Source organism: Strigops habroptila (assembly GCF_004027225.2).
Source record: "Strigops habroptila isolate Jane chromosome 13 unlocalized genomic scaffold, bStrHab1.2.pri S16, whole genome shotgun sequence".
In the NCBI taxonomy this organism is placed as follows: Eukaryota; Metazoa; Chordata; class Aves; order Psittaciformes; family Psittacidae; genus Strigops; species Strigops habroptila.
Window position 1 is genome coordinate 9,583,151 of NW_022651054.1, and position 21,338 is coordinate 9,604,488.

Consider the following 21,338-nt stretch of genomic DNA (forward strand, 5'->3'; position numbering starts at 1 on the left):
ACAAATCAAATGAGACATCTGCATCACCCTCTGGAGCCCCTCTGTACCCCATTGTCTTCTCTGGGACTTCTGACCCAGGCTGAAGTGATGCTTCTATCTCATTTTGCTGCTGTCCCACTAGGAATGGGCTGATGAGAGTAAAATGCAGTGAGTCAGTCACCCACCTCCTGCCTACAAGGTGTTGGATGCAGCTGGAGCCAACTGCTCCCTACTGCTGCTCCCTGAAGAGATGAATGGAGGAAAAGGTTCTTTAGCACATTCAGCAGGTGAAAAAGACATCAGGGCAAGTCTTCCCAAGCATCAGCAAAAGCCAGAAGCTTGGTTTGGAAACCATCAGAAGCTTTCTTCTCTGGGCTGTGTAGCTCCTCACGCTTCAGAGGAGCAGTTGGGCTTGGACTGGAGTCATTCTGCGCACAGGAGCTCAAGAGGGGTCTGGAGGATGGCTTTCCATCCAGAGCATCTGCTTCAGGTGCTTTTGGTGTTGACTCTTCAACATGAGCCACAAAAGGTTCCTGCAGCACTCTCAGATGTATTTTTGGGGTGGACAGGCAGCTTTTCCCAACCCAATGGTGAGCCATCACCCAGGAAGGGAAGAGTTGAAAGCAGCAGATTGCATTGAGAGGAGCTGTGACATGTTTTGTAGGACAGTGCCAGGCTGTGTTGCAGCACAGAAGGTTCCAGGGACAGGACCTGTGGCAGGATGGGGTTTTCCTTATGGAGTTTTAAGTGTCTTCTGACCTAGAGGAGTGGAAATGCAGTCTGTATTCCTGCCCCACAGCCACTAGGTGCCAGTCAGGGAGAGAGAACTGGCCCCTGGCAAGGAGACAGCTCTGGATCCCCTTCTCCAAGGAGGGCTTCTCCAAGCCCCACAGCTCCTCACAGCTTCCCCTGTGTTGCTGCATCTCACCTTCACATCCTATAGCTGCCAGGTGCCCTGGAGGACCTTCATGGCAGAAATCTGTGCAGGCTCCTCAGGTCTTCATCTGATCTCTGACACCAGAACTTGGATGGCTCAGCTCAGATCTATCTCTTTGCACCTTTCTATCAGCCATGTGTCTTCTCTACATCACTGTGTGAGACAAGGAAGCCTGGCAAACCCTGGTGATGGTGGGCAGCTGGCTCCCTTTCCATGCTGCTTCCCAGTTTTAAAGGCCAGTCATGGCTGAGTGACGTGGCCAAGGTTGGAAGGATGGAGGTGTTGCCAGGCCAAAAGCACATCTGCTCTGATGACTCGTCATGTGCCCCAGTGCAGAGGCTGGAGCTGAGCCTCTGCAAGGCTCAGGGTGCTAGGGAGAGGTTTGGTTAAGACATGGCAATGCTTTGTCTTTGGGTAGCCCCTGCTTTGTAGAGAAAGTGGTTCTCCAACAGTGGCAATGAGGAAGAGCAACTGGAGCAGTTCTTTTGACTTCTCTTGTCTTCCCTGGGTGTTTTCTAATGCATCTCTGTGCTGCGATGGAGCCTCAGATACGGATGTGGTGGATCCTTTCTCTGTGCATGCTCTTTAGTTGGTGCTAGGTGCTGCCCATGCTGGCACTGGGTGCTGCAGAGCCAGGGCATACATCAGAGATACATCGGAGCCAGCGGTGCCTTGATGTGGTCCCCATTGAAGCCACAGTTGCTCTCTCAGGTCACACACAGAGTTGCAGGTACGTGGGAGCAGTCTCCAAGGAGCCTGTTTGTGGGGTTAGTTGAAAGCAGAAGCAGCTGTGGCTGAAGCCAGCTCTCAGCTGCAGAAACCAGGGCTGTGATCCTGCTTTGGGCGCTGCTGCCCAGCCGTGATGGATGTGTTCATGCTCCCTACCCTGGTGGCTGAACCCCTCCAATCTGCATTTAATGCTGGGCAAGGTGAGGGGCTCCTTGGGCTGGGGAATGAGCCAGGAGAGGTTGAGCTGTGCTAAGTCCAGGGTTAAACCCAGCCCAGCTTTTGTGTGCAAGCCCATGAGATGAAAACACAGAAGGGATGAGACCAAAGTGGGCGCCCTCCTTCGTGCTCCTCCTCCTGCACACTGGGCCTCCCTCCGAGCTGGCTCCCCAGGGATGGGAGGAGAGAGCACAGGGCACTGGGAGGCATTTAGCCATGGCCTGAGTGGATGTTTTAGCAGGGTCAGTGCAGATGGTTCAGCTGGGCAGTGTAGACGCTGCGTGGTTTAGATTGTTTGGGGCTCACTTGGTTTCAGCATCGTTCAGCTGGGCTGTGTTTAAACCGATGTGGCAAAAACAGTGTTATCCTCATCCTGGATCCTGCTGGAGCTTGGCTCTGAGTCCCAGTCCTATCCTGTTCTCATCTCCGAATCTGGGATGGGATCTCTCCATGCTATGACTCAAACTTCTCATGTCCTTTTCCCCTTCTGAATCCAGCTGTCAGGATGTGCTCGTGTCTCCCCCTCGCACACAGGAATGCAGAGCCGGCAGTGGCAGCCTGTCCTCTGAGCAAACCCTTCTCCAAATCCACTGCCTCCCTTTGCTTGTGGAGCTCAAGCTGCCTGCTTCCCTCCACACACCACCACCAGCACATTGCTATGGGGCATCCCTCTTTGGACCAATTCCCTTTGGGATGCTGCAGGTCCCCGGGGCTGAGCAGGGCTCCCCTGGCCAGCTGGCTTGGCTGCTGGAGGCTCTCTGGCCTAGCTGAAGGAGTCTGCATTCCTCCTCACAGTTATTTGCTCTTTAGGACGCTGTGTAAAATTAACAAGTTGTAAAAGTTGATTGAAGGCGGCGGTGGGTGTGACAGTGATTTGCTTAGCAGCAGGAAAGCAAAGCAGCAGGGCCAGGGCTGCTGCCCCCCCCCCGCTCCAGCCTTGCCTCTGACCCAAAATGAGACCCAAAATGAGCCCATGGCTGGTTTCTGATGGTGTCACCTCACCAGCACCATGTGCACATGTCCCCCCTGGGCACAGTGCTTGTAGCTCTTGGAGTGAGATCCCATCCCAGCACACAGCTCGTGGGGAAGCTTTTCACTTCAGCCTGTTTCATCTACAACCCCAAGGCCATAGAGGGGATCAGCCTCATTAATTAGATCTGGAGACCCCTGGTTAGGCCTGGGGACCTTGTTTGCTGCTGGCACATGACACACACAGGGTGCTGGTGGCACTGGCACTGCAAAGTGGCTTTGAGAACACAGCAGCTGGTACAGTTAATGCAGCCCAGTGGGTCTCTCCAGGCAGTTAGTGTGTGTTAATGCGTGTCCTGCTGTGTCTTCCTCAGTGATCAGCACGTTAATGTATGACCCATGAATTAGCAGTGGGAGCACTAATGAGCCTCTCAGCCCCGTGTCGGTGGGTGGCTGGTGCTGGGATCTGGTGGTTTCATGTCTGATGCAGCAGGAGATTACAGACCTCTCCTGTGATGAAATGAGGCTGCAGCCAGAGCCACCTCTGCCCCACGCCTGGTCCCCAGCCACGTGCCTCCCAGAGGCACCGCGGTGGCGAGGGGCTGCACGGTGCCTCGGTTGCCTCTGGGGAACTGAGCCCGGGTCACGGACGGGGGCACCAGACCACTTCAGCAATTCTCAGTTTCAGTTTTCCTTTGAGAGCGGCTGCGTGCGTGTCAGGCCTATTTTAATACCCAGCCATGACTCCAAGCCAGGCTTTCAGTTCCTGCTGTCTCACTGCACTGCTCAGAGGGGGAAGGGTATATAGGGGGTGGCTGTATTCCCTGCTGGGGCCAGGGCGTCTGCTGCCACATCACCAAAGACACCGACAAGTCATTCTGTACTTCACCATTCCTTTGGGAAGGGTGGGTATAGCTCCCAGCATCTTCACCACGCTCTGCTCCAACAGCGAGGAATCACCATGTGAGCATCTTCACATCCATCCCCACTGCCCCGGGCAACCCAGGCACTCACGTTTCCACTCCAAAACAGGAAGCTTGTGGCAGAAGTGGGTTGCTCTGTGGCACGCAAGGTCCTGCTTCAGTGTTTGAGAGAGGACCTGGGTGCCAGTCACAGGTCACTTCTTTCCCAGCATCTCAGAGGCTGGGCTGCCCCGTGGCCTCATCCTCCTCGAGCAGGGCTGCACGTGATGGGGATGTGCAGAGCATTTGCTCCTTCCCTGTTTTTCATTCATGTGGGCTGGAAAAATGTGTTCATGAGACGAGTTGCTGTGGCATTATGTCATGGGTCTGCGCTTGGGCTCTTTTCTCCTCAGCAGATGAGCTGAATTTAAGCATGTGCTGTGCTGGCTTGGCAGGAAATCTGGTGTTTCCTACTTGTTCCTTCTTCAGGGGAGGAAGGAGCGAACCCACCTGCCCTTGTCCCCAGCTATGGGTGAAGGAAGCTCTTCTGCAATATGGCTAATCATTCCCAATATCCTTGAGGGTCTGACAGTGGAATTTGAGCCTTTGCTGTGCAGAAGGCTGCACTGCAGCTGTGTCAGCGCCCAGCCCTTCATGCATACATGAGAACCTCATGGGTCCTAAACTAGATGAGATGGCTTCTACTTCTAGAGGTGTCTTGAGAAATCCCTTGGGAATGGTGTCAGGATGGGGTGCCTGTCTTTTCCCAGCCTAGTCAGACAGTTCCTGTGTCCCCTTCCCAGATGATGCTGCTGTTGGGCACATCCTGGAATCCCACAGCACAGACACATTCCCAGTAGCCTGGGCACTGGGAATTTCAGATCCAGGACTGGAAAATCCCTGGGCTGAAGCCACCCCGTGTGAGTCAGGCCAGGTCTCCGTGGCATTTGCGTGTTGAGCTGGGGGTGAAGCAGGCAGTGAGGTTTCCACCACTTCTCCCAGGCCAGGGCAGCCTGGAGCTCTCAAGAGGGATGTTTCCCATGACAGCCATTCCCACTTTGCTCCTGTTCTCTTTCCTTCTTGACTTTCCCCTGCACAGAATCGTTCCTGAAGGAGAGCCAGGAGAATGGGAATGTTCCTATGGTGACACTTTCTGGGATTGCTCCTAGCTGGATGTCCCATACAGCAAAGAGTTCTCCCAGGAATGAGGGTCCCCAGAAGCCCGACCTGCTCCTGGAGCTGCTGAGCCTTCGTCACCTTGTCCTTTGCTCACCTCTGTCCTCTTTTTAGGAGCAAAATCAGTGGTTATGGGTCCCTTTCCCCTTGGAATACTACATCTTTATATTACCCACCTCTCTACAGGGAAGGAAGGGGCTTCTCCTTCCCCTCCACCTATCAGTGCAGGTACAGGGGGATGCAGGGTCCATGGTGCTGGTGCCTGGTGCTCAGGCAGTAGCCGGGGTGGGAGGTTCGGGTCAGAGGAGGGTCAGGTTTGTGACACGCACCACAGCGACATGGTGGTTAAAATTAGCCCTCAGAGAGGAAACTGGCAGCGTTGTGGAAGAGCAGAAGTTTCCTCTCACGGCAGCCTGGTGCACGCTGCCAGCCCTCTGCTCCACAGCACAGCCCCAGCCAGGGCACACAGCACCAGCACCAGCCCCACCAAGGCAGGGCTGGGATCACACAGCGTGAGCATGCAGGGGAGGGCAGGCAGCATCCCTGCTTGAGGCACCTCCATGGGGTCTCACTCTCTCCCTACTCCGAGATTCCTGTCCTGGGAGCCTTTGGGACATGGGTGTTTTGCTCTGTTTGTACAAGCAGAGCAAAACCGGAATGGTTTGAGGGGGCAGGAGGAACTCGGGCATCAACGTGGGCTTTGTCTCCGTAGCGTGTAGCGTTTCCAGCTGCAGTTTGCTGACTTTCTCCCTATAAATCTGCTGCTGGTCAGCAGGAAGCACCACAGGAGAGCTCTGCAGGTGCAGAACCCCACTGAGAGAGGACAGAGCCTGAGCTGAGGCCGGTCATGGTACAGGCACCGGCAGCGGCTGTGCCGCATGGGATGGGGCCATGGAGGCACCGGGCTCCCGCGCTCTGGAAACTCCATTTGAGAGCCTCGTAAATTGGATAATTACCCAAGCTATTGAGTTTCCTTCTGGCCAGATCCATCCCAGCCTCCCTGACGGGGCTCCCCAGTTGGTCCATCAGATGGGCCCATGGGATGGGGTTGTGCTGGAGGCAAGGAAGGGCTCGGCTTCTGTCAAATGCCCTCACCGCCCGCTCTCACACCTGCATCCCCCCCAGCTTTGGGGGGAAATCTGGTGATGGAGCCAAAGCAAAGCAGTAAGGACAGGCCACATCCTTCACCTCTCATGCTTCAGCAGGACTTCTCTCCCATTAAGCAGCCCTGCAGCCCCAGGGTGCACAGAGGAGGCAGGACAGGGACCAGTGTTGAGTGCCCTGGCTTCGCCTGCCTCCTTTTCCCTTGGGGACAGCGGGCTACGAGGCGTGGGCAAACTCCTTCCATCCCCGTTTAGAAGAAGAGGCACAGCACACATCCCCACAGTGCTGTGCAGTGCTGCCTGAATCCCACAGGGCCTTCTAGCCCCGAACATTTCCCCCTTGGCCGTTGCCCATCTGCGTCCCCTTTGCACTGACTTTGTTTTCCTTTCCCTCTCCCCAACCCCCTCGTCCTCACCCTGTAGGTTATTGCAGCCGACTGCAAGAGGGTCACAGTTCTGAAGTATTTCCTGGAAGCCCTTTGTGGACAAGAAGAGCCTTTGCTGGCATTCAAGGGTGGAAAATATGTGTCAGTGGCACCCGTCCCAGACGCCATGGGAAAGGAAATGGGAAGCCAAGAGGGAAAACAACTGGAAGATCAGGTACCGTGCGGGAAGAGCGCGCCTCGGTGAAGGAAGAATCACCCCTGTGGGGCCCAGCCTCTGCCTGCCCTGCAGCTCCCGCTATTTATAGCTGCTGTGGTCTGCATTTGATGGGGGGGAGGCAGAGGGGGGACAAATGGTGCACAGCCCTTGTCTCCCGAGTGTGCTTCCCTCGTGCCCTTTCCTGCCAGTCCAACCCGCGTGCCTCTATCTCATGTGCTGCTATGAGTTCCAGATGCTGCTTTTCCATACCCAAAGCAAAGGCGGGGGTGGGGGGGAAGCTTTAATAACGTGCAGCACCACGGCCCCGGGAGAGGAGGTGGGCGAGGGGGTGTCAGGGTTCAGCTTCAGGATCAAGTTTATAGCCGTGGAGCTGGTTGTGGCGGAGGCCTGAGCTCCAGCCTCCAGCACACGTACAGGAAGAGCTGACATTGGCGCCCCGTCCCTCCCCTGCCTCTCACATCCTGATGTGATTAAGGAATTCAACTCTTGTTTTTCTGCCCTTGCTTGTTCCTGTAGGCCTTGCTTCACTCCAGGCTCCGTGTGTGTGTTTAAGGGCCCTGCCAGCCGCTCTGCAGGTTGACTCTTTTCTTCTGTTTAATCTTGCAGTTGGAAAGGCCAAGGAAACAGGAGAGAGGGGCAGAGGCACTGGGAGCAGGGAGCTGGGTGGCCCCGCTGCTGCCCAGGCTCACTCTGTGTCCCCTTCTTGCGCTGGGGACAAGGCACTGCAGAGGCAGAGCGGGTGTCACCCCATGCAAGGAACCGCACCTTCTGTCTGGGTGCCCCATGGTGCTATGCACCCCAGGGAGCTGACAGCCAAAGGAGCCCAGAGCAAGGATGTGCTCAGCACCCTGCTTGTCCCAGCAGCCATCTCTGGCTGAACAGAGCACAGATTTTAGGTGCTGTTTTTTGCACTGATGCTCAGAGCAAAACCCAGATGTCTCTGTAAGATGGGAGACCTGGACTCTTGGCCTCTTCTGGAGAAGATGCAGGAGGTTTTCAAGCTGACACCACCAAAAGCATGTAGGATAGGGGGATCTTCAGGTTCTATCCAGGCAGGGATGGTCCTGTTCTCCAGAACACTCCTTTTGTTGGCTCGGTCCTTCCAATCTCTGCTGTGAACAAACACGATGTGCAGGATAGCTCCCTCCTGCCCCGTCCCCACAGTCCCTGCTCAGCTGTGGGAACCTCTCTGTGAGCTCCTTGCGCAACCCTGGAGCTTCCTCCTTGGGCTCTAGTCGCAAGGGAGCTTCCAGCCTGCCAGCGTGACCACCATCACCCTGGGCAAGCGGATCCCACCCCGCCACAGCAGATCTGCATCCGACAGATGCTTTTCCCCAGGGCCCTTTTGACGTCCCCCTGGGCAGCATCCCCCATCCCCTGTGGTCCAGGCTGTCCCAGCAAAGGGAAGTGAGCCTGAGGGCTCCATCTTCCTCCTTCCCATGGCTAAAAAGTCACAAGGAGAGGAGAGCGCACAGTTCTGTGGCCAGGCAGGCGTGTGGTCTGGGTGAAATGATTGAGTGCACGACTCTGCAGCGCTGAGCTTGTTCTAAATTAAGACTAAGAGCTCTTACATGAGTCCCTGCTGATGACACATGCCATGGCAGCCTGCACAGGGCAGGGAGTCTAGTGATGCTCTTATCTCTCCAAGGGTTCCTCTTGTGCAGGATCCACCCCTCCAGCCATCTAGGGGCTCAGAGCAGGTCTTTTTGCCTGGGTGCCACCTGGAAACTCTTCCTAGCCCCATCACAACCCTTGGCTTTTTTTATCCTCCTGTGTCCCAAAGATTTGGGTGCATAGGGAAAGGCCTTCACGTGGGGTAAGAACAGCATGGCTTATCTTGGGGTCTCCAGTTCAGGCACTGCAGACAAGGCTCTGCAGACCTCTTGATGGGGAGACCCAGGGAAGGGTCTCTAGGTGGGGGTGGAGGTGCAACGTGGTCCCGATGTGCCTGTGTGGGCAAGAGGCTGGAGAACCAGGGACCCTTCAGTTCATCACATCAAAGGTTCCAGGCCAGCAGGAGCATGGCAAAGGCAGACTCGAAGTAGGATGCAAATGTTAACAGAGGAAGTCATTAACCGTTGAAATGACTGACCTCGAGACACAGTGGCTTCTCCATCATTTGGAGCTTTAAAATCAAGTTTGAGTGTCTCCTTCTAAAACACCTGCTCCAGCCCAGCTGGAAATTTTGGGGTGGGTGCAGGAATATCTCTGGTCTATGCAGGGATCAGAACAGAGAAGGGGAATGGGCTCTTTGGTCTCCTGTGTTCATGGATCTAAGTTTCCTGTCGAGATGATCAGCTTGTATCCCTAGACCCAGATGAGACAGCAGTGTTAAAGCACTTGCTCCATGGGATATGCAGCCTAAACACTCAGGCAAGGCAGACAAACCTGGGAATACCATGGGCTTACAGAACTGAAGCCTATAAAACATCACCCAGAGCTGTGGGAAGAGTTTTCCAAGGTGAGGAAGAGGGTTTGATTTTAGAACAGAGCTTGAAGCAGGGCTGCCCCTGCCCTGCCTGGTCGCTGCCTTTCCTGCCCTGTTGCCTCCTGTCTCATCCTTGTCATTTCCTGGATGTTTACTATGATTTATTTGGTTGCTTCTTTGGGATGTTTAGAAATAGTCACCCATCATCAAGTGGTGATGGACCATGCCTGGCAGGGATTTGTCTACTGGAAGGGAAAGAGCAGAACAAGCACAGTCCCCTTCTGACTTATATCCTGTTCTTTTTGTCTTCCTGCATTTCCTGGAAGAAGGAAGATGATGTGAGGATTGAGGCATTTGAAGATGATTCTGAGGCTGAAGGCAGTGGAGGAGAGATGGACATCAAGGAGCTCAGAGCCAAGAAACAAGCCCTGGCAAGGAAAGTAGCTGAGCAGCAGCGTCGTCAAGACAAGATTCAGGTAGGACAGGCTGTGTGACTGCAGCACCTGAGCTGGCTTGAGGAGCTACTTTGCTTAGGTACATGGGCTGATCCTGTGGTGCACAGCCACTTCCTTCCCATGCTCCAGGGCCTTCAGGATGTCACTTGAGCTTCCAGGGTGTAGATGCCATGCGCTGCCTCTGTGTAACCCAGCAGCAAGCTTAGCTGTGGCCCTTTGGAAGAGCCAAATCAGTGTGTCTGTCCCCACTTAGGGTAAGATCTCCCCTTCCAGGCTCTGAAATTGATGTTTTGGGGACTTTGGGACCCTTGTGAAGGGTCCCAGCTTCTCCGTGGAGCTGCCAGCACACTCATAGCAGCCGGATGTAGTGCGGTGTGTGCCAAGCAGTGAGCTGTCCCCTGGCCCGGGGCAGAGGCTCCGTGGCAGTGAGAAATCAGCTTTCCTGTGCAGCGGGGCACAGGCTGACAGGGGAGAGGGTGGGACGTGAACAGCAGAGTTCATGCAGGAGCCAGCAGCAGGAAAAACAGTCTGTGAGTGGCTGCTGCAGCCAGAGCGCTGCTTGCAGAGCGTTGCCATCGTTATGGGGACAAACAGACGGGATACAGGTGATCTTGTCCTGCCCTTGGCCTGAGCTGAGCACGTTTCCCCATGGGAGCTGGTGAAGTAAACTGGTTGGACTGGGCGCAGACTGTTGCTTTAAGAGCCATCTCACATGCATGGCTGTTGGCTGCCTCGCTCCTCGCAACCCCTTTTCCTCCAAACCTCCTTTTTGCAAAAAAGCCCAGATGAGGATTTCTCAGCAGAGGAAAAAATCCTCCCTGGCTCCCCTCCCCCTCACCTCCGCCCTCTCTAATGCCCAGGGCCCTTCACTTCCATAATTCTTCATTTTCCAGCCTTGAACGTAAGCCAGACACATCTGTCTGGCCATATGCGTGAACTCTGCAGTGTGTGCCGAGGTGGTTGTAAAACAGGGCTGCTGAAGGCCCTACTGGGAGAGCGTGCACATGTGTACCCTCGGGCTACTGGCGCCGGGCCCAGAACCACTGCGCTTCACTTTTCCAAACCCACCCCAAACCTTTCAGATTTCACCCTTTTTTCTTCTTTTTTCTTTTTTTTTTTTTTCATTTGAATTTTGAGCAATTCCTATCAAGGCGAAGGGAGAAGTTGTGCCGGGAGGGAGGGGCCACCCCCACAAGCAAGTCCATTATTGTTGGCAGGTACCTTGGTTCCCATTAATATAAGGAGGAAGAAAAGCAGCAGCGAACTGAGTGAGAGATTGGAGAGATGGGCTGTAAATTAAAGCGGCCTGAAGCCTTCCAGCCTCCCAGGGTTGTTAAGCGGGAGGTGTAAGTAAATTCCCCACTTCCCACTGCCTTGTACAGACACAGCAAACAGGAACTGCACATGTTGAAGGGAGGGCAGCGTGCAGCAGATCCCAGCCCCGGCGACCAGCCCAGCTGCAGCAGGGCCCCCCGGGATGGCCGCTGCCCATTCTGCAGGGAGAGTGGGGGCTGCTTGATGCTGTCAGGGGCTTTCTCCCCCCCTTGGCGTGCTCCTCCCTTCCTCCCCAAGCCGTGCTGGGACCGATGCTCGCAGGCAGAGAGAGGTCAAAACGAGGGTGTGGGCAGCTTCAGGGGCTGCACAGCTGAGAGCTGAGGTGCACTTGGAGTCTGAAGGAGCGGGGTGGAGGAAGGAGAAGTCCTTGGGGTTTCAGTAAAGTCATCCAGTGCGTAGCTAGCTGGGAACAGCCCGCAGCAGAACATGTGTGCTTGCCTCGGTCCTCTCCCTGCCCTGGTACTGAGCACACGGCTGAGCTCGGGTGCAAAGTGCTGCCTGGGGAGGCCAGCACAGCATCCACCCTCTCCACTTTCCCTCTCTTGGCCCATGATCCTTGACCTTTCTGATCTTCCAAAGAGATTTCGTGTTTCCTGGGACCTGCCTTGCCTGTTAGAGCCTATTCCTCTCATTGACTGCTCACCTACGGAGTTCACACATCAGCTGCTCTCTGAGTCCCCTTGTCATTATCCTGGGGACAAGCCACAGCTCTATGTGTTCATCCCAGCCCAGCCGATGCAGCTCCTGTCTCAGCAGGGCTGAAAGCCTCAGCTCTCCACCCTCAGCAGTGTGGCTGTGCCTGCGTGGTGATGGGCTCGGGTCCAGAGAGCCCAGGTGCCGTGGCTGCCTCCCATAGAGCCTTGGATGGTGTGTGCAGGGAGCCAGGGCAAAGCTTTCATCTCCTGGCCATCCGTTTTCTTTCTGTGCCCAAGGGCACTGCGGTGTCACGGCCTCATCTGCAACTCAGAGTTGTGCTTCTCACACTATCCTCTCCTCAGCACTATCCCTGCTTTTCCTGTGCTCCCCACCTCTTGCAGCCCAGCTCTGCTGCTGATGGACATCATCCACCCGATGCTTGTTCCAAGTTCACTGCTGCTGCTTACCTGCCCTGCAGGTCCTCATTGCAGCTCCCAATGTGTTGGGGTCACATTTACACTTCAATGGGGGGATTTGGGCTTCACTGTGCTCCTTCAGTCCCTGCCCTGGGACAGGACTGTGGCTCAAGCTGCTGGGGGGGTGCAGGTCCAGGTGGGGTAAATGGCAAACAGGGGTGTCCCTTGGCCAGCACCAGATGTAGAGGGAACAGGAGAGCTCAGCTTTGTTCTCCTACACAAGCTTGGACCCCAAACCCATCACTCTGAGGGGGGACAGATAGGTCGGAGTGGGGTTAGGTTGTAGCTTCTTGTGTCCTTGGGCTGCCCTTTGCTGCCTGGCCCTGGCTACATTGCCAGCATACCCTTGCCCTCACCATTTGCTAGACTGGGATGGAGTTGCCTGCCACGGCCTGGTGACAGCAGCAATCCGTCGGGACGCAGTGAAAGACCAGGCACATACCTGAGTGCTGTCAGGTATTTGGAGGGACGAGAGGCCATGCAGGCAGGTGGGCATGAGGAGGCAGCAGTAGCAGCTTCAGGGCTGTCCCCAGCCAACACCAGGCCCTGCAGCGTGCTCCCTGCTGCTTGGCCAAGCCCTTGGTCCATGCTGTTCAGCGTCCTTTGTGCCGCCGCTGCGCGTTGGGAGCGGTCGAGTTTCCTGCCCGGTTGAAAACATCCCACCTGAAACATAACAGGCTCTTCCTCTGGATGCTGCTATTGTTTTACTCAGCATTACAGAAGCAGCTTAAACCCGGGACGGGCCAATTATGACATGTCTTCCCAAAAATAGCCACGCTCCTGTCCCTTCCGAGCCCACGGCCGCCCCCTTTTAAGATGCAGCCGCTCCTTTTGTGTGGCCGTGGTGGTGGTGGTGTGAGTTCAGCAGCTAAATATAACCGTGTCCCATTCACGCTCTCCTGGGCGAGCAGGGACAATGCACACGCGCCGACACGCACCTGCCCGGGAGCCTGCGGAAGGCGGACACCCACCCAGCGCGGCTCCGCCACGGCGGCGGCCCCGGGGAGCTACCAGCCACGGGGCACGTTCACTCCTGAGGAAGACGGTGGGAGAAGAAGCCTTGGGAGGAGGAAGCCCTGGAGCAGAGACTAGAAAGGCATTGTTCTCAGCGCTGGAAAATCCGCCTCCGATCCCTGCGGAGAGAGCGCGTGGGGTTGGGAAGGGGCAGAGGCGCCGGGTTTTTCCCCCCGTGGGTTGGAGAGGAGGAGAGGTGGTGGCAGGATGGTGACGGCCCATCCGTCCTGGCAGAGCGGTGTGACCCCGTACGACCTATCCCGAAGGCAGTGGAGTATTCATCTAGCCCAAGCTTAGCTCCAGGCCTCTCCATGAGCGTGGCACCGTGGGCATGGGAGATCTGGAATCTGCGTGCAAAGCTCCATATGGAGCCCCCTCCTGTCCCTCAGGTCACCCCCTTGGCGCTATAGAAAGTAGCTCTTGGTGGCCTGGCTTATGGGGAGACCGGTCCCCTGTCCTTTAGCCAGGCATCGTTTCCTGGGAATCCCCCAGGTGATTCCAGCTGATGGATGAGCTGGGAATTTGGGACTGTGCATGCAGGAGTGTGTGATCTCAGTGCTGCCACCAGCTGGGGCAGCCGGGGGAGCCACCGCAGCTCCGGCCCAGCTCCTGGGAGAAGCCCCCATGGCCGGAGCAGCGGGATGGGCAGGGGGCTGCGCTGGGAGCAGCTCTGACAGGAGGTGGGACACAGGGAGCATCCCTGGGGAAGCAGGGAGCCCCCGGCCTCAGAGGCCATTGCCAGCCCAGCACTGTGGCTCTGCCACTGAGCCATGCGGCGTGTTTAACCCCAGTGAGACAAGGCTAAAATCTGTCTGTCCCAAAGCACTTGGGTCAGGGTGAGGCCAGACCTCTGCTGTTTTAACTACACCGCTCTCCTCAGGGTCTTCTTCAAACCCCACCTCCCTGCAAGGCACCATCTCCCTGCCCTCACATCGGGGAAACTGAGGCACAGTGGGGCCAGGATGGGAAATGGGGCTTATTTCTGGCAGTGATCACAGCACAGAAGCCAAACCCTCAACATGCTCATCCCCATCCTCATCCTCACTGCTCCTCTTCCTCCCCACGGGGATCCATTCCCCACGGCCCCAGCAGAAGGGTTAAGGCAGCGGTTCCCCGCACATGGACTCCCTTTCATGTCTGGCGTGGGGCCAGGCAGCGTCCGCATGAATCACAGGCCACTCCTCTCTCCCCCAAACCCCTTGGCCGGAGGCTTCTGCAGCCTTTTACTCACACAAACAAAAATAAATCTCAGCGCCGGCCTCTGAACTCGGCAAAGGCGAGTTTCCCTCTGGCTCCCCGAGCGGCCCGGGGCTGTGCGAGCGGGGACTTGGCACGCTCCCCGCCGACCTCGCTCTTTCACTCCCGGCGCATCCTGTGTCCTTCTCTCACCGGGCGGCCCGGCGAGCGGAATGGGACGTGACGGCCGGCACAGGCGTCGCGAGTGGCTGCCAGGAACCGGCCGGGTACGGCCTGCGAAGGCAAATGCCACACACGAGGAGATTTCTGCCCCTGCAGCCCGTGTTGGAGGGGTCGGTGAGCTGCCCGCGAGGGCCGCGCTCCTGAGGTTGTCTGCACCGGCCGGGGTGAGCTCTCCAGTCAGGGAGATGTGTTGGGGTGCAGGTTGGGGTCTGCCACCGGGTCTTGCTCATGTAGGGTTGGTGTCGCCCAATGGAAGTTGGGTGGTTTCAACCCCTCTCCTCCCCTTCCTGCAATTTTGGGACCATTGATCTCTTTAGCTGCTTCATCACTTTCATCTGCGTCTCTGCATTGGCTGATAAGGCCCTTCTTGGTAGAGCTCAGTGGGGACAAGTGTCTGCACACCAAAACCCTGGGGAGACACCCTACCTGCTGCTCTCCTCATAGTGAAAGTGCCAGGATTGATTCTTCCCATGCCAGCACCCCTGGGTGAAGGCAGAGTGCAGGCAGGGATGGCATCCGGCACATGGCTGGCCATGGCAATATCTATATGGTGACACTGGTGCCAACACAGCTGCCCCTGTGCCATAGGGGAGGCATATCCTCATGCTGCCATGCAGCAGAAAGGACCTGGCATGCTCCCTGCTCTGCCCATTGCCCCTTGGGCTTGGTGGGAGCTGCAGCCCCAAAACTGGTGCTGCCAGAAGGAGAGTGCAAGGCACGTGGTGAGGTTATGGTTGCTGCCTTGCCTGGAGGCACTTGTGGGAGGTGGCAGCATCAAGCCGCCTTGATTTAAAGCCAGATGACAACACTTGGAAATGGATTAAAAACCACTTCTTTCCATGGCCACTGCTGGCCTGTGCAGCTCATCATTCCAGGGTGCCTCCGAGGCTTTGGCGTGATGATGGGAAGCTTCAGATCCTCACCCTGGGTAGGGGGAGCTCCCTATAACATTGGGCACAACAGGGTCTGCAGTCATCTCCTATCCCCAGGGCACAAGAGTGGGTGCTAGCCTGGTCTCACAAGGGTTTGCATGGTGGATGTGATCCTCAGCAGTGCTGCTGTGCTCCGTGGGTGACCAGTTCCTATTAGAGGCAACAAACATCAGCGAGTCCAGGGAAGCTATTTTTAAGCAGAGGAAGCACTAGAATAGCATCCTGAGTTTTTTAAGCCTGTGACTTACTAAAGAGCCCAAGTCCTTCGATAGCGTCAAAAGCAAGATGTGAGCTCTTGGGTCCCGTTTTGGCGACTGGCATTGACCAGACATCCAGGTGCAGCCCAGGGGGGTTGTTAGTGAGACCCAGCAGGCCCTCCCCATGCGAGTGTGAGCACCTCTGGTCTCAGCCAAGGGCAGGACTGTGAGTTTCCAGGGCTGGAACCCACCTGGTTTCCCAGCTGGATGGAGTACGAAAAGGCAAAGCACATGCAGGAGCTGGTGGGACCGGGAACGAGACACTCAGCCAAGCATCCCCACCTCACAGACCTCCCCTCTGGCTGCCTGCTCAGGGTCCCTGTGTTAGGATGCCTTTGGCAGGACTTTTGTGTCCCAAACTGGTTTGTTTTGGCTGTTGTTGCCTTGAGCTGTTTCCATGTGGAGCCCCAGAACCCTCACCCTCCAGCCCTGCTTTTCTCCCTGCTGTTTTCTATCAGGGTTGTTCTCTTGGCAGTGATGCAGATGATCCTGGCAACTGCCAGCCCACAAATGGGACAATTCCCAAAACACCTCCACTTTTCAAGGCTGGTCCCAGTTCTCCATCGAGCCTGTTTTCCTGTGCTCTTTTGGAGGCTTTTGCCATCCCACTCACATGTGCTGTAGCTCTGAAAAAGCCGGTGTTTGAGGTGTGCAGGTGGGATGGATGCAGCTTCCAGCCAGTCTCCTTCACACAATGCCCTTGCTGCAGGAGACGTGCGTGCCACCAGGCTTATCTTCTGCTTTCAGGGTCCACAGGTCATAGGGCTGACATCCTCCTTACTCATCATGTGTCCTTCTCCTCCAGGCTGTGCTGAAAGACCAGAGTCAAATGAGGCAGATGGAGCTGGAGATAAGACCTGTCTTCTTGGTCCCAGACACCAACGGTTTCATCGACCACCTCAGCAGCTTGATAACGCTGCTGGACTGCAGGAAGTTCATCCTGGTGGTGCCCCTCATCGGTGAGTAGAGACAGTGCTATGGTGGGGGCTTCCCCTCTCCCCTGGTGCGGGCTGTTCCTCAGTGCCAGCTCCTCTCTCCGTGCCCATAGTGCCTGTGTGGTCTGCAGCCTCTTGGCTCCGGCCATGGGGCTGGCCTCTGTCCCCATCTCATCCCAGCCGTGGCCAGCATTCGGTCCGTGTTTCCCTTCTCCCTTCCTGCCCGCAGCACTTAACAAACTCTTCTCCTCCTGGTGCATTTGGGGGTGCCAGGGGTTGGGAGAGGCAGGCGGGTGTTAAATGGGATTTGGAGGGAATTCTGGAGGGAGTGAGGAGGAGGAATTGTTAAACAATCAGAGCAGATAGCTTATCCCAGCTCAGCTGGGGCTTAGGCAGCCCGAGCAAATGGCCAGCCTGTGTCCCAGCGTCTCCGAGCTGCTCAAGCCCAGCCCTTCTTTTTATCCTTATAAAGCTCGCAGTAAAACACAAGCTGGTTCCCGTTATTGGTAAACATTCACCCTGGCAGATAACAGCCCTGCTGCTGGGTGGTCTCCCGGGGTGGCGGCAGGATTTGGTTGGATGCCTTTGCTGGGATTGTTTGATCCGGGCTGGAGGTACCGTTTCTCCGGCCAGTGTCACTCCGGCACCCGGCACGTCCCCGCTTCCAACCTGGCATTCAAATGATCCCAGAGGGCAGCAGGAGAGGCCCGGGCAGGAGCAGGGATGAGCCTCACATAGGCCACAGGCTGCCCCATCCCAGCCTAAGCCCCAGGAGGCCCGGGATCAGCTCTGCCCCATGGGCATCTCCAGTGTCCAGGCAGTGAGGTGTACGCTCATTCTGATCTCCTGGCCTGCAGCACGCAGGGGTGCCTGCCCTCCAAGCCATTATGGGGCTTCCTTCTCAAGTCCTGGTGTCCAGCAGACAGCTCTGCCTGCCCCAGAGCCAACATCCAACTGCTGCCCTTCCCTATGGAGTGAACAGCCCAGCTCAGGAGGGATTCCTAGGGCTGGGGACAGGACCCCTGGATGTGGGGAGCAAGGCTGGCCGCCTGCCCAGCTCAGCACAGGGGCTGCCAAGATGCTCCATGGCTTGGCACTGCGGTGCCAGGGCTTTGTGTGGAAGGGAAGGAAGACAATAGCACCAGCAGAGCCTGGGCAGCCTTGAGGGCTGCAGAGTGTGTTAACACCTGAGAGAGCTGGGACTTGCCCTGAGCCATGGCCTTGCCTCTCAGTGTCTTCCTGTGGTTGTCTTGAGGCTTCCCCATCCGACCCCCATTCAGGAGCAGCAGTTACAGGAGAGCTGAAAACCCTGATCCTGTCCTTGTCCAAGATGCTGCTGCCCTCAACCTGCAAAAGCATCAAAAGGATCCTGGCCTGCCATGGGCAGGAGGAGCAGCAGACACCTCCAGTGTTCTCCTGTCCTGCTGCCTCCCTGCACAGCCCATCACAGGGGGCACAGAGTAACTCATCTCCCACTGCTGAAGCACCCTGAAGCCAGTGACTCCTTGTCCATGCTGGGTGTTGGTCACATTCCCCCTTGTCCTCCAGGAAAGCCATCAGTGCTGAGATCCAGGTGCAGGCAGGAAGAACCCATCCGCAGGGATAAGCCAGGGGTGCTGGGGGCAGAAGCCCTGGTGCCATGCCCCATCGCTGGACCAGAGATCCACATGGGACACTCATCCCTGCTCTTCCCTGGGATGCAGCAAGGGGTTAAGCGTGCAGCTTCTCATTGGGTTTGTTTCTCTTGCTCTTTAACCTGCTCCGTGCTCCTTGAGGCTGACCCCACCATGGAGAAGCCAGGCCTGGTGCAGAAGCACAAACAAGCCTCCCCTTTGAAGCCTGTTTAGCTTGGAAGCAGGAAGGCGGATTTCGGGAGGGAATACCAGCTTTTCCTGTTTGATGTTCCGTTCTTGCACGGCTCCCCCCACCCCGGGCCCAGGCGTGCATTGTGTGGAAATGGCAGCATCAGGTCGGTAGCAAGAAGAGTCTCTGGCCAGCGAAGAGCAAAGGCAGCTCCATGCAGCTTTAATTTGAATACCCAGACAGTGAGTGCCAGCCTCACCATGGAACAGAGCGATCACGCAGGCTCCCCGGGCAGTGATTCACAGCACTGGGGAGAGGCCTCAGACCCCGAGCTCTCTTCCCCGAACCCCCAAGGAATGCATAGTTCCCACTTGAACTCAGGACTTGGCTCCAGGCTCGGAAACAATCTTCAGAAATGAAGCCATGGCTAAAACACACACTGTGCGCGCAGAGCCTGCCTCGCGCACACGTGCACACCAGCCCTCGCGCGTGCACCGTCCCAGCCAGGGATGCTCCTGAGCACATCTGGATGCACCCTCCTGTGCCTCATACCCGCCTCAGTGGCATCTTGCTCCCCCTGGGATCAAGAGGCTCTTCCAGAAGCCCCGGTGCCAAAGAGTGGGTCCCTCATGGAGCTCTGCAGGGGTCCCTCGGGCTTCTACTGGGCTCAGGGGGCTGGAGCAGCTTGGCAGCAGGACAGGAGGCTCTCATTGAGCTCCAGTTAAACGGGCTGGGAATCTGCCTGATCCCAGTCTTAGGCTCGTCTCAAGCAGCATCTGTCAGGATAGAAGTGCAAAGCCAGATGGGTGAGGTGTTAAGAGAGTGTGTTCCTCAGAGGGCAGCTTCAGGTGGGAAAATAGGGCCAGGACTTGTGTGGGAAGCAGTGCCAGGGTGGGAGCTGCTGGATCCCACGTGTGACTGTTCCCACAGGCACCCCTGCAGCAGCTTTCTGGGTCTGCAAGTACAGGGAGCTGAGAGGGGCAGAGCCAGGCAGTGCAATGCAGGGCAGGAGCAGGCTGCAGGAAGCAGTGGTTTTCCAGCACTCTGGAGCACACAGGGATGTGCTGTTGGTTGGTTGTGCTGCAGGAACATGGCGTGGGGGGCACAGTGATGCTCCCAGTGTCTCACAGAGCAGAGCAATGTCTCCATAGGGAGCATTCCCCCCCCCCACTGCAGGGGCGAGGTGCCCGTGCCCTCGGGGCTGAGCCAGGTGACCCATGGAGGTGGAAGGCAGCAAAGCTTTTCCAGACCCACAGCCAAGTCCAGGAGCACCGGGACACTGCAGCAGCTGAACCCAGATTTCCTGAGCCAGCTCCCAGTGCCCCGGCCCTGAGGCCTTGGCAACTTGCGTGCTCCAGCAGCAGGTCATGGGAGCACCTTGTCCCATAGTAACTGTACCTCCTCTTCCTGTTTGAAGTGATAAACGAGCTGGATGGCCTGGCCAAGGGCCCGGAGATGGAGCACCGGGCTGCAGGCTATGCCCGCCAAGTGCAGGAGAGAGCCAGGAAGTCCATCGAGTTCCTGGAGGAGAGATTTGAGAGCCGGGACAACTGCTTGAGGGCTCTGACTAGCCGAGGCAACGAGCTGGAGTCCATCTCCTTCCGCAGTGAAGACACCACTGGCCAGCAGGTAAGGAGCATCCCGTACACGGAGGCAGTGCTGCAGAGGGCTGGGGGCTCTTTGCCACCACCTTCTTGGGGGGAAATCAGGGGCTTTAGGATCTGTGAGCTCTGGGCAGGGGGTGGCTCTGTCCCCGCCTCTGCAGGCAGCTGAGCAGGCTCCTGTGGGCTGCGTGTGCTTTGGCTCAGAGCAGCCCTAGCAGGGAGTCTCAAGCCAGGGCAGAAGTTCTGGTGATGGGATTGCAGGTTTTTTTCCAGCCCAGGGTAACGTTGCCCTTTTCTTCCAGGGAAACAATGACGACCTGATTCTGTCCTGCTGCCTCCACTATTGCAATGACAAGGCCAAGGATTTCATGCCCTCCAACAAAGGTAGGACATCCTCCCGTCCTCTTTGTCCCTTCTCTGTTGCGTTCCACAGACTCTCCTCCTCCCTTTCTCTTTGGAGCTGATGGTGTCTCCCACATTTTGCCTCTTTCGACACCAAGGTGCCACCTCCTGCGTCCCATCAGTCCCAGGCTGTGGCCCTCCCCCTGCATTGCCAAATGTGCACCTCACTGTGCTTTGGGGATGCCCCAGCCTGTGAGCAGCCCTCTGTAAATGTCCACAGAGCTACTGTGTGGTGCTGGCAGCAGTGATGAAGGGCCAGAAAGAGCCTCTTCCCCCTAAACCCTGGTGCCTCCTGTCCGGGGCCCTTTTCCCTCCCAATGCCAGATTGGCATCAGCCACGTGTGCAGGGATCAGCCATCCCCCAGGCTGTTGCCAGAGCAGTGGGAATGGGAATCGCATCAGCAGCTGCCCAAGAAATCAACCCGCATTTGTCAGTGCGAATTCTTAGCAGCTTAACTTGTCAGATTCACAGAGAAACCGTCACCAAATGTTTATGTGCAAATGATGCTGAATTTTGAAATCATGTGGATTATGGGGAATGGGGCCTGACAAGCTGACAGCCTCTGGTTTGTAACAAGGAGGCGCGTCACCAGCACGGAGCAGAGGATGTTTATTGTTACACATTTCTTAAAGTGTCCGCGCAAAACCACCCCATCCCTCTTCCAGCAGCCCGCAGCCCCAGGCCTGGCCTTCCTCTGAGCCCCTGCTCCTCTTCCCTTGGCGTGGGCCAGCCAAGGTGCTCACCCTGCCATGCTCAGCCCCAACACCGTGACCGTAGCCCGCGTTCCTGGCCACGCTCCCCTTCCCCTCGTCCTGCCGCTCCCTGTGCAGCCAATCTGGGCCCATGTTGGGCTCCCATAAACTCTGTTTTTTCCATTCCCGTCCTGGCTCGGAGGCACTGTGTTTCCTGTGCTCATAGGAACAGTACTCTGGTCACAGGACCCAGCTGCTTACACATACCCCATATGCTTCCCCTGCTTCGCACACACGTAAGCGTGGCTCCCACATCCCAGCCCGGCACGTTGCGT

General features: G+C 56.8%; 1 protein-coding gene across 5 annotated transcripts in view; it reads left to right on the forward strand.

Annotated features, from left to right (window-relative positions):
- The window catches only part of SMG6 (SMG6 nonsense mediated mRNA decay factor), a 107,814-nt gene that overhangs the window by 83,637 nt on the left and 2,839 nt on the right, over positions 1 to 21,338 (forward strand). For 3 of the 5 annotated variants that reach the window (XM_030472923.1, XM_030472921.1, XM_030472925.1), the window contains 5 exons: positions 6,435 to 6,611; positions 9,369 to 9,518; positions 16,372 to 16,525; positions 19,722 to 19,933; positions 20,211 to 20,292. In XM_030472923.1, coding sequence (XP_030328783.1) covers positions 6,435 to 6,611; positions 9,369 to 9,518; positions 16,372 to 16,525; positions 19,722 to 19,933; positions 20,211 to 20,292 — 775 coding nt within the window. The remainder of the gene's footprint in view (positions 1 to 6,434; positions 6,612 to 9,368; positions 9,519 to 16,371; positions 16,526 to 19,721; positions 19,934 to 20,210; positions 20,293 to 21,338) is intronic. The other 2 variants (XM_030472922.1, XM_030472926.1) reach the window with 1 other exon arrangement.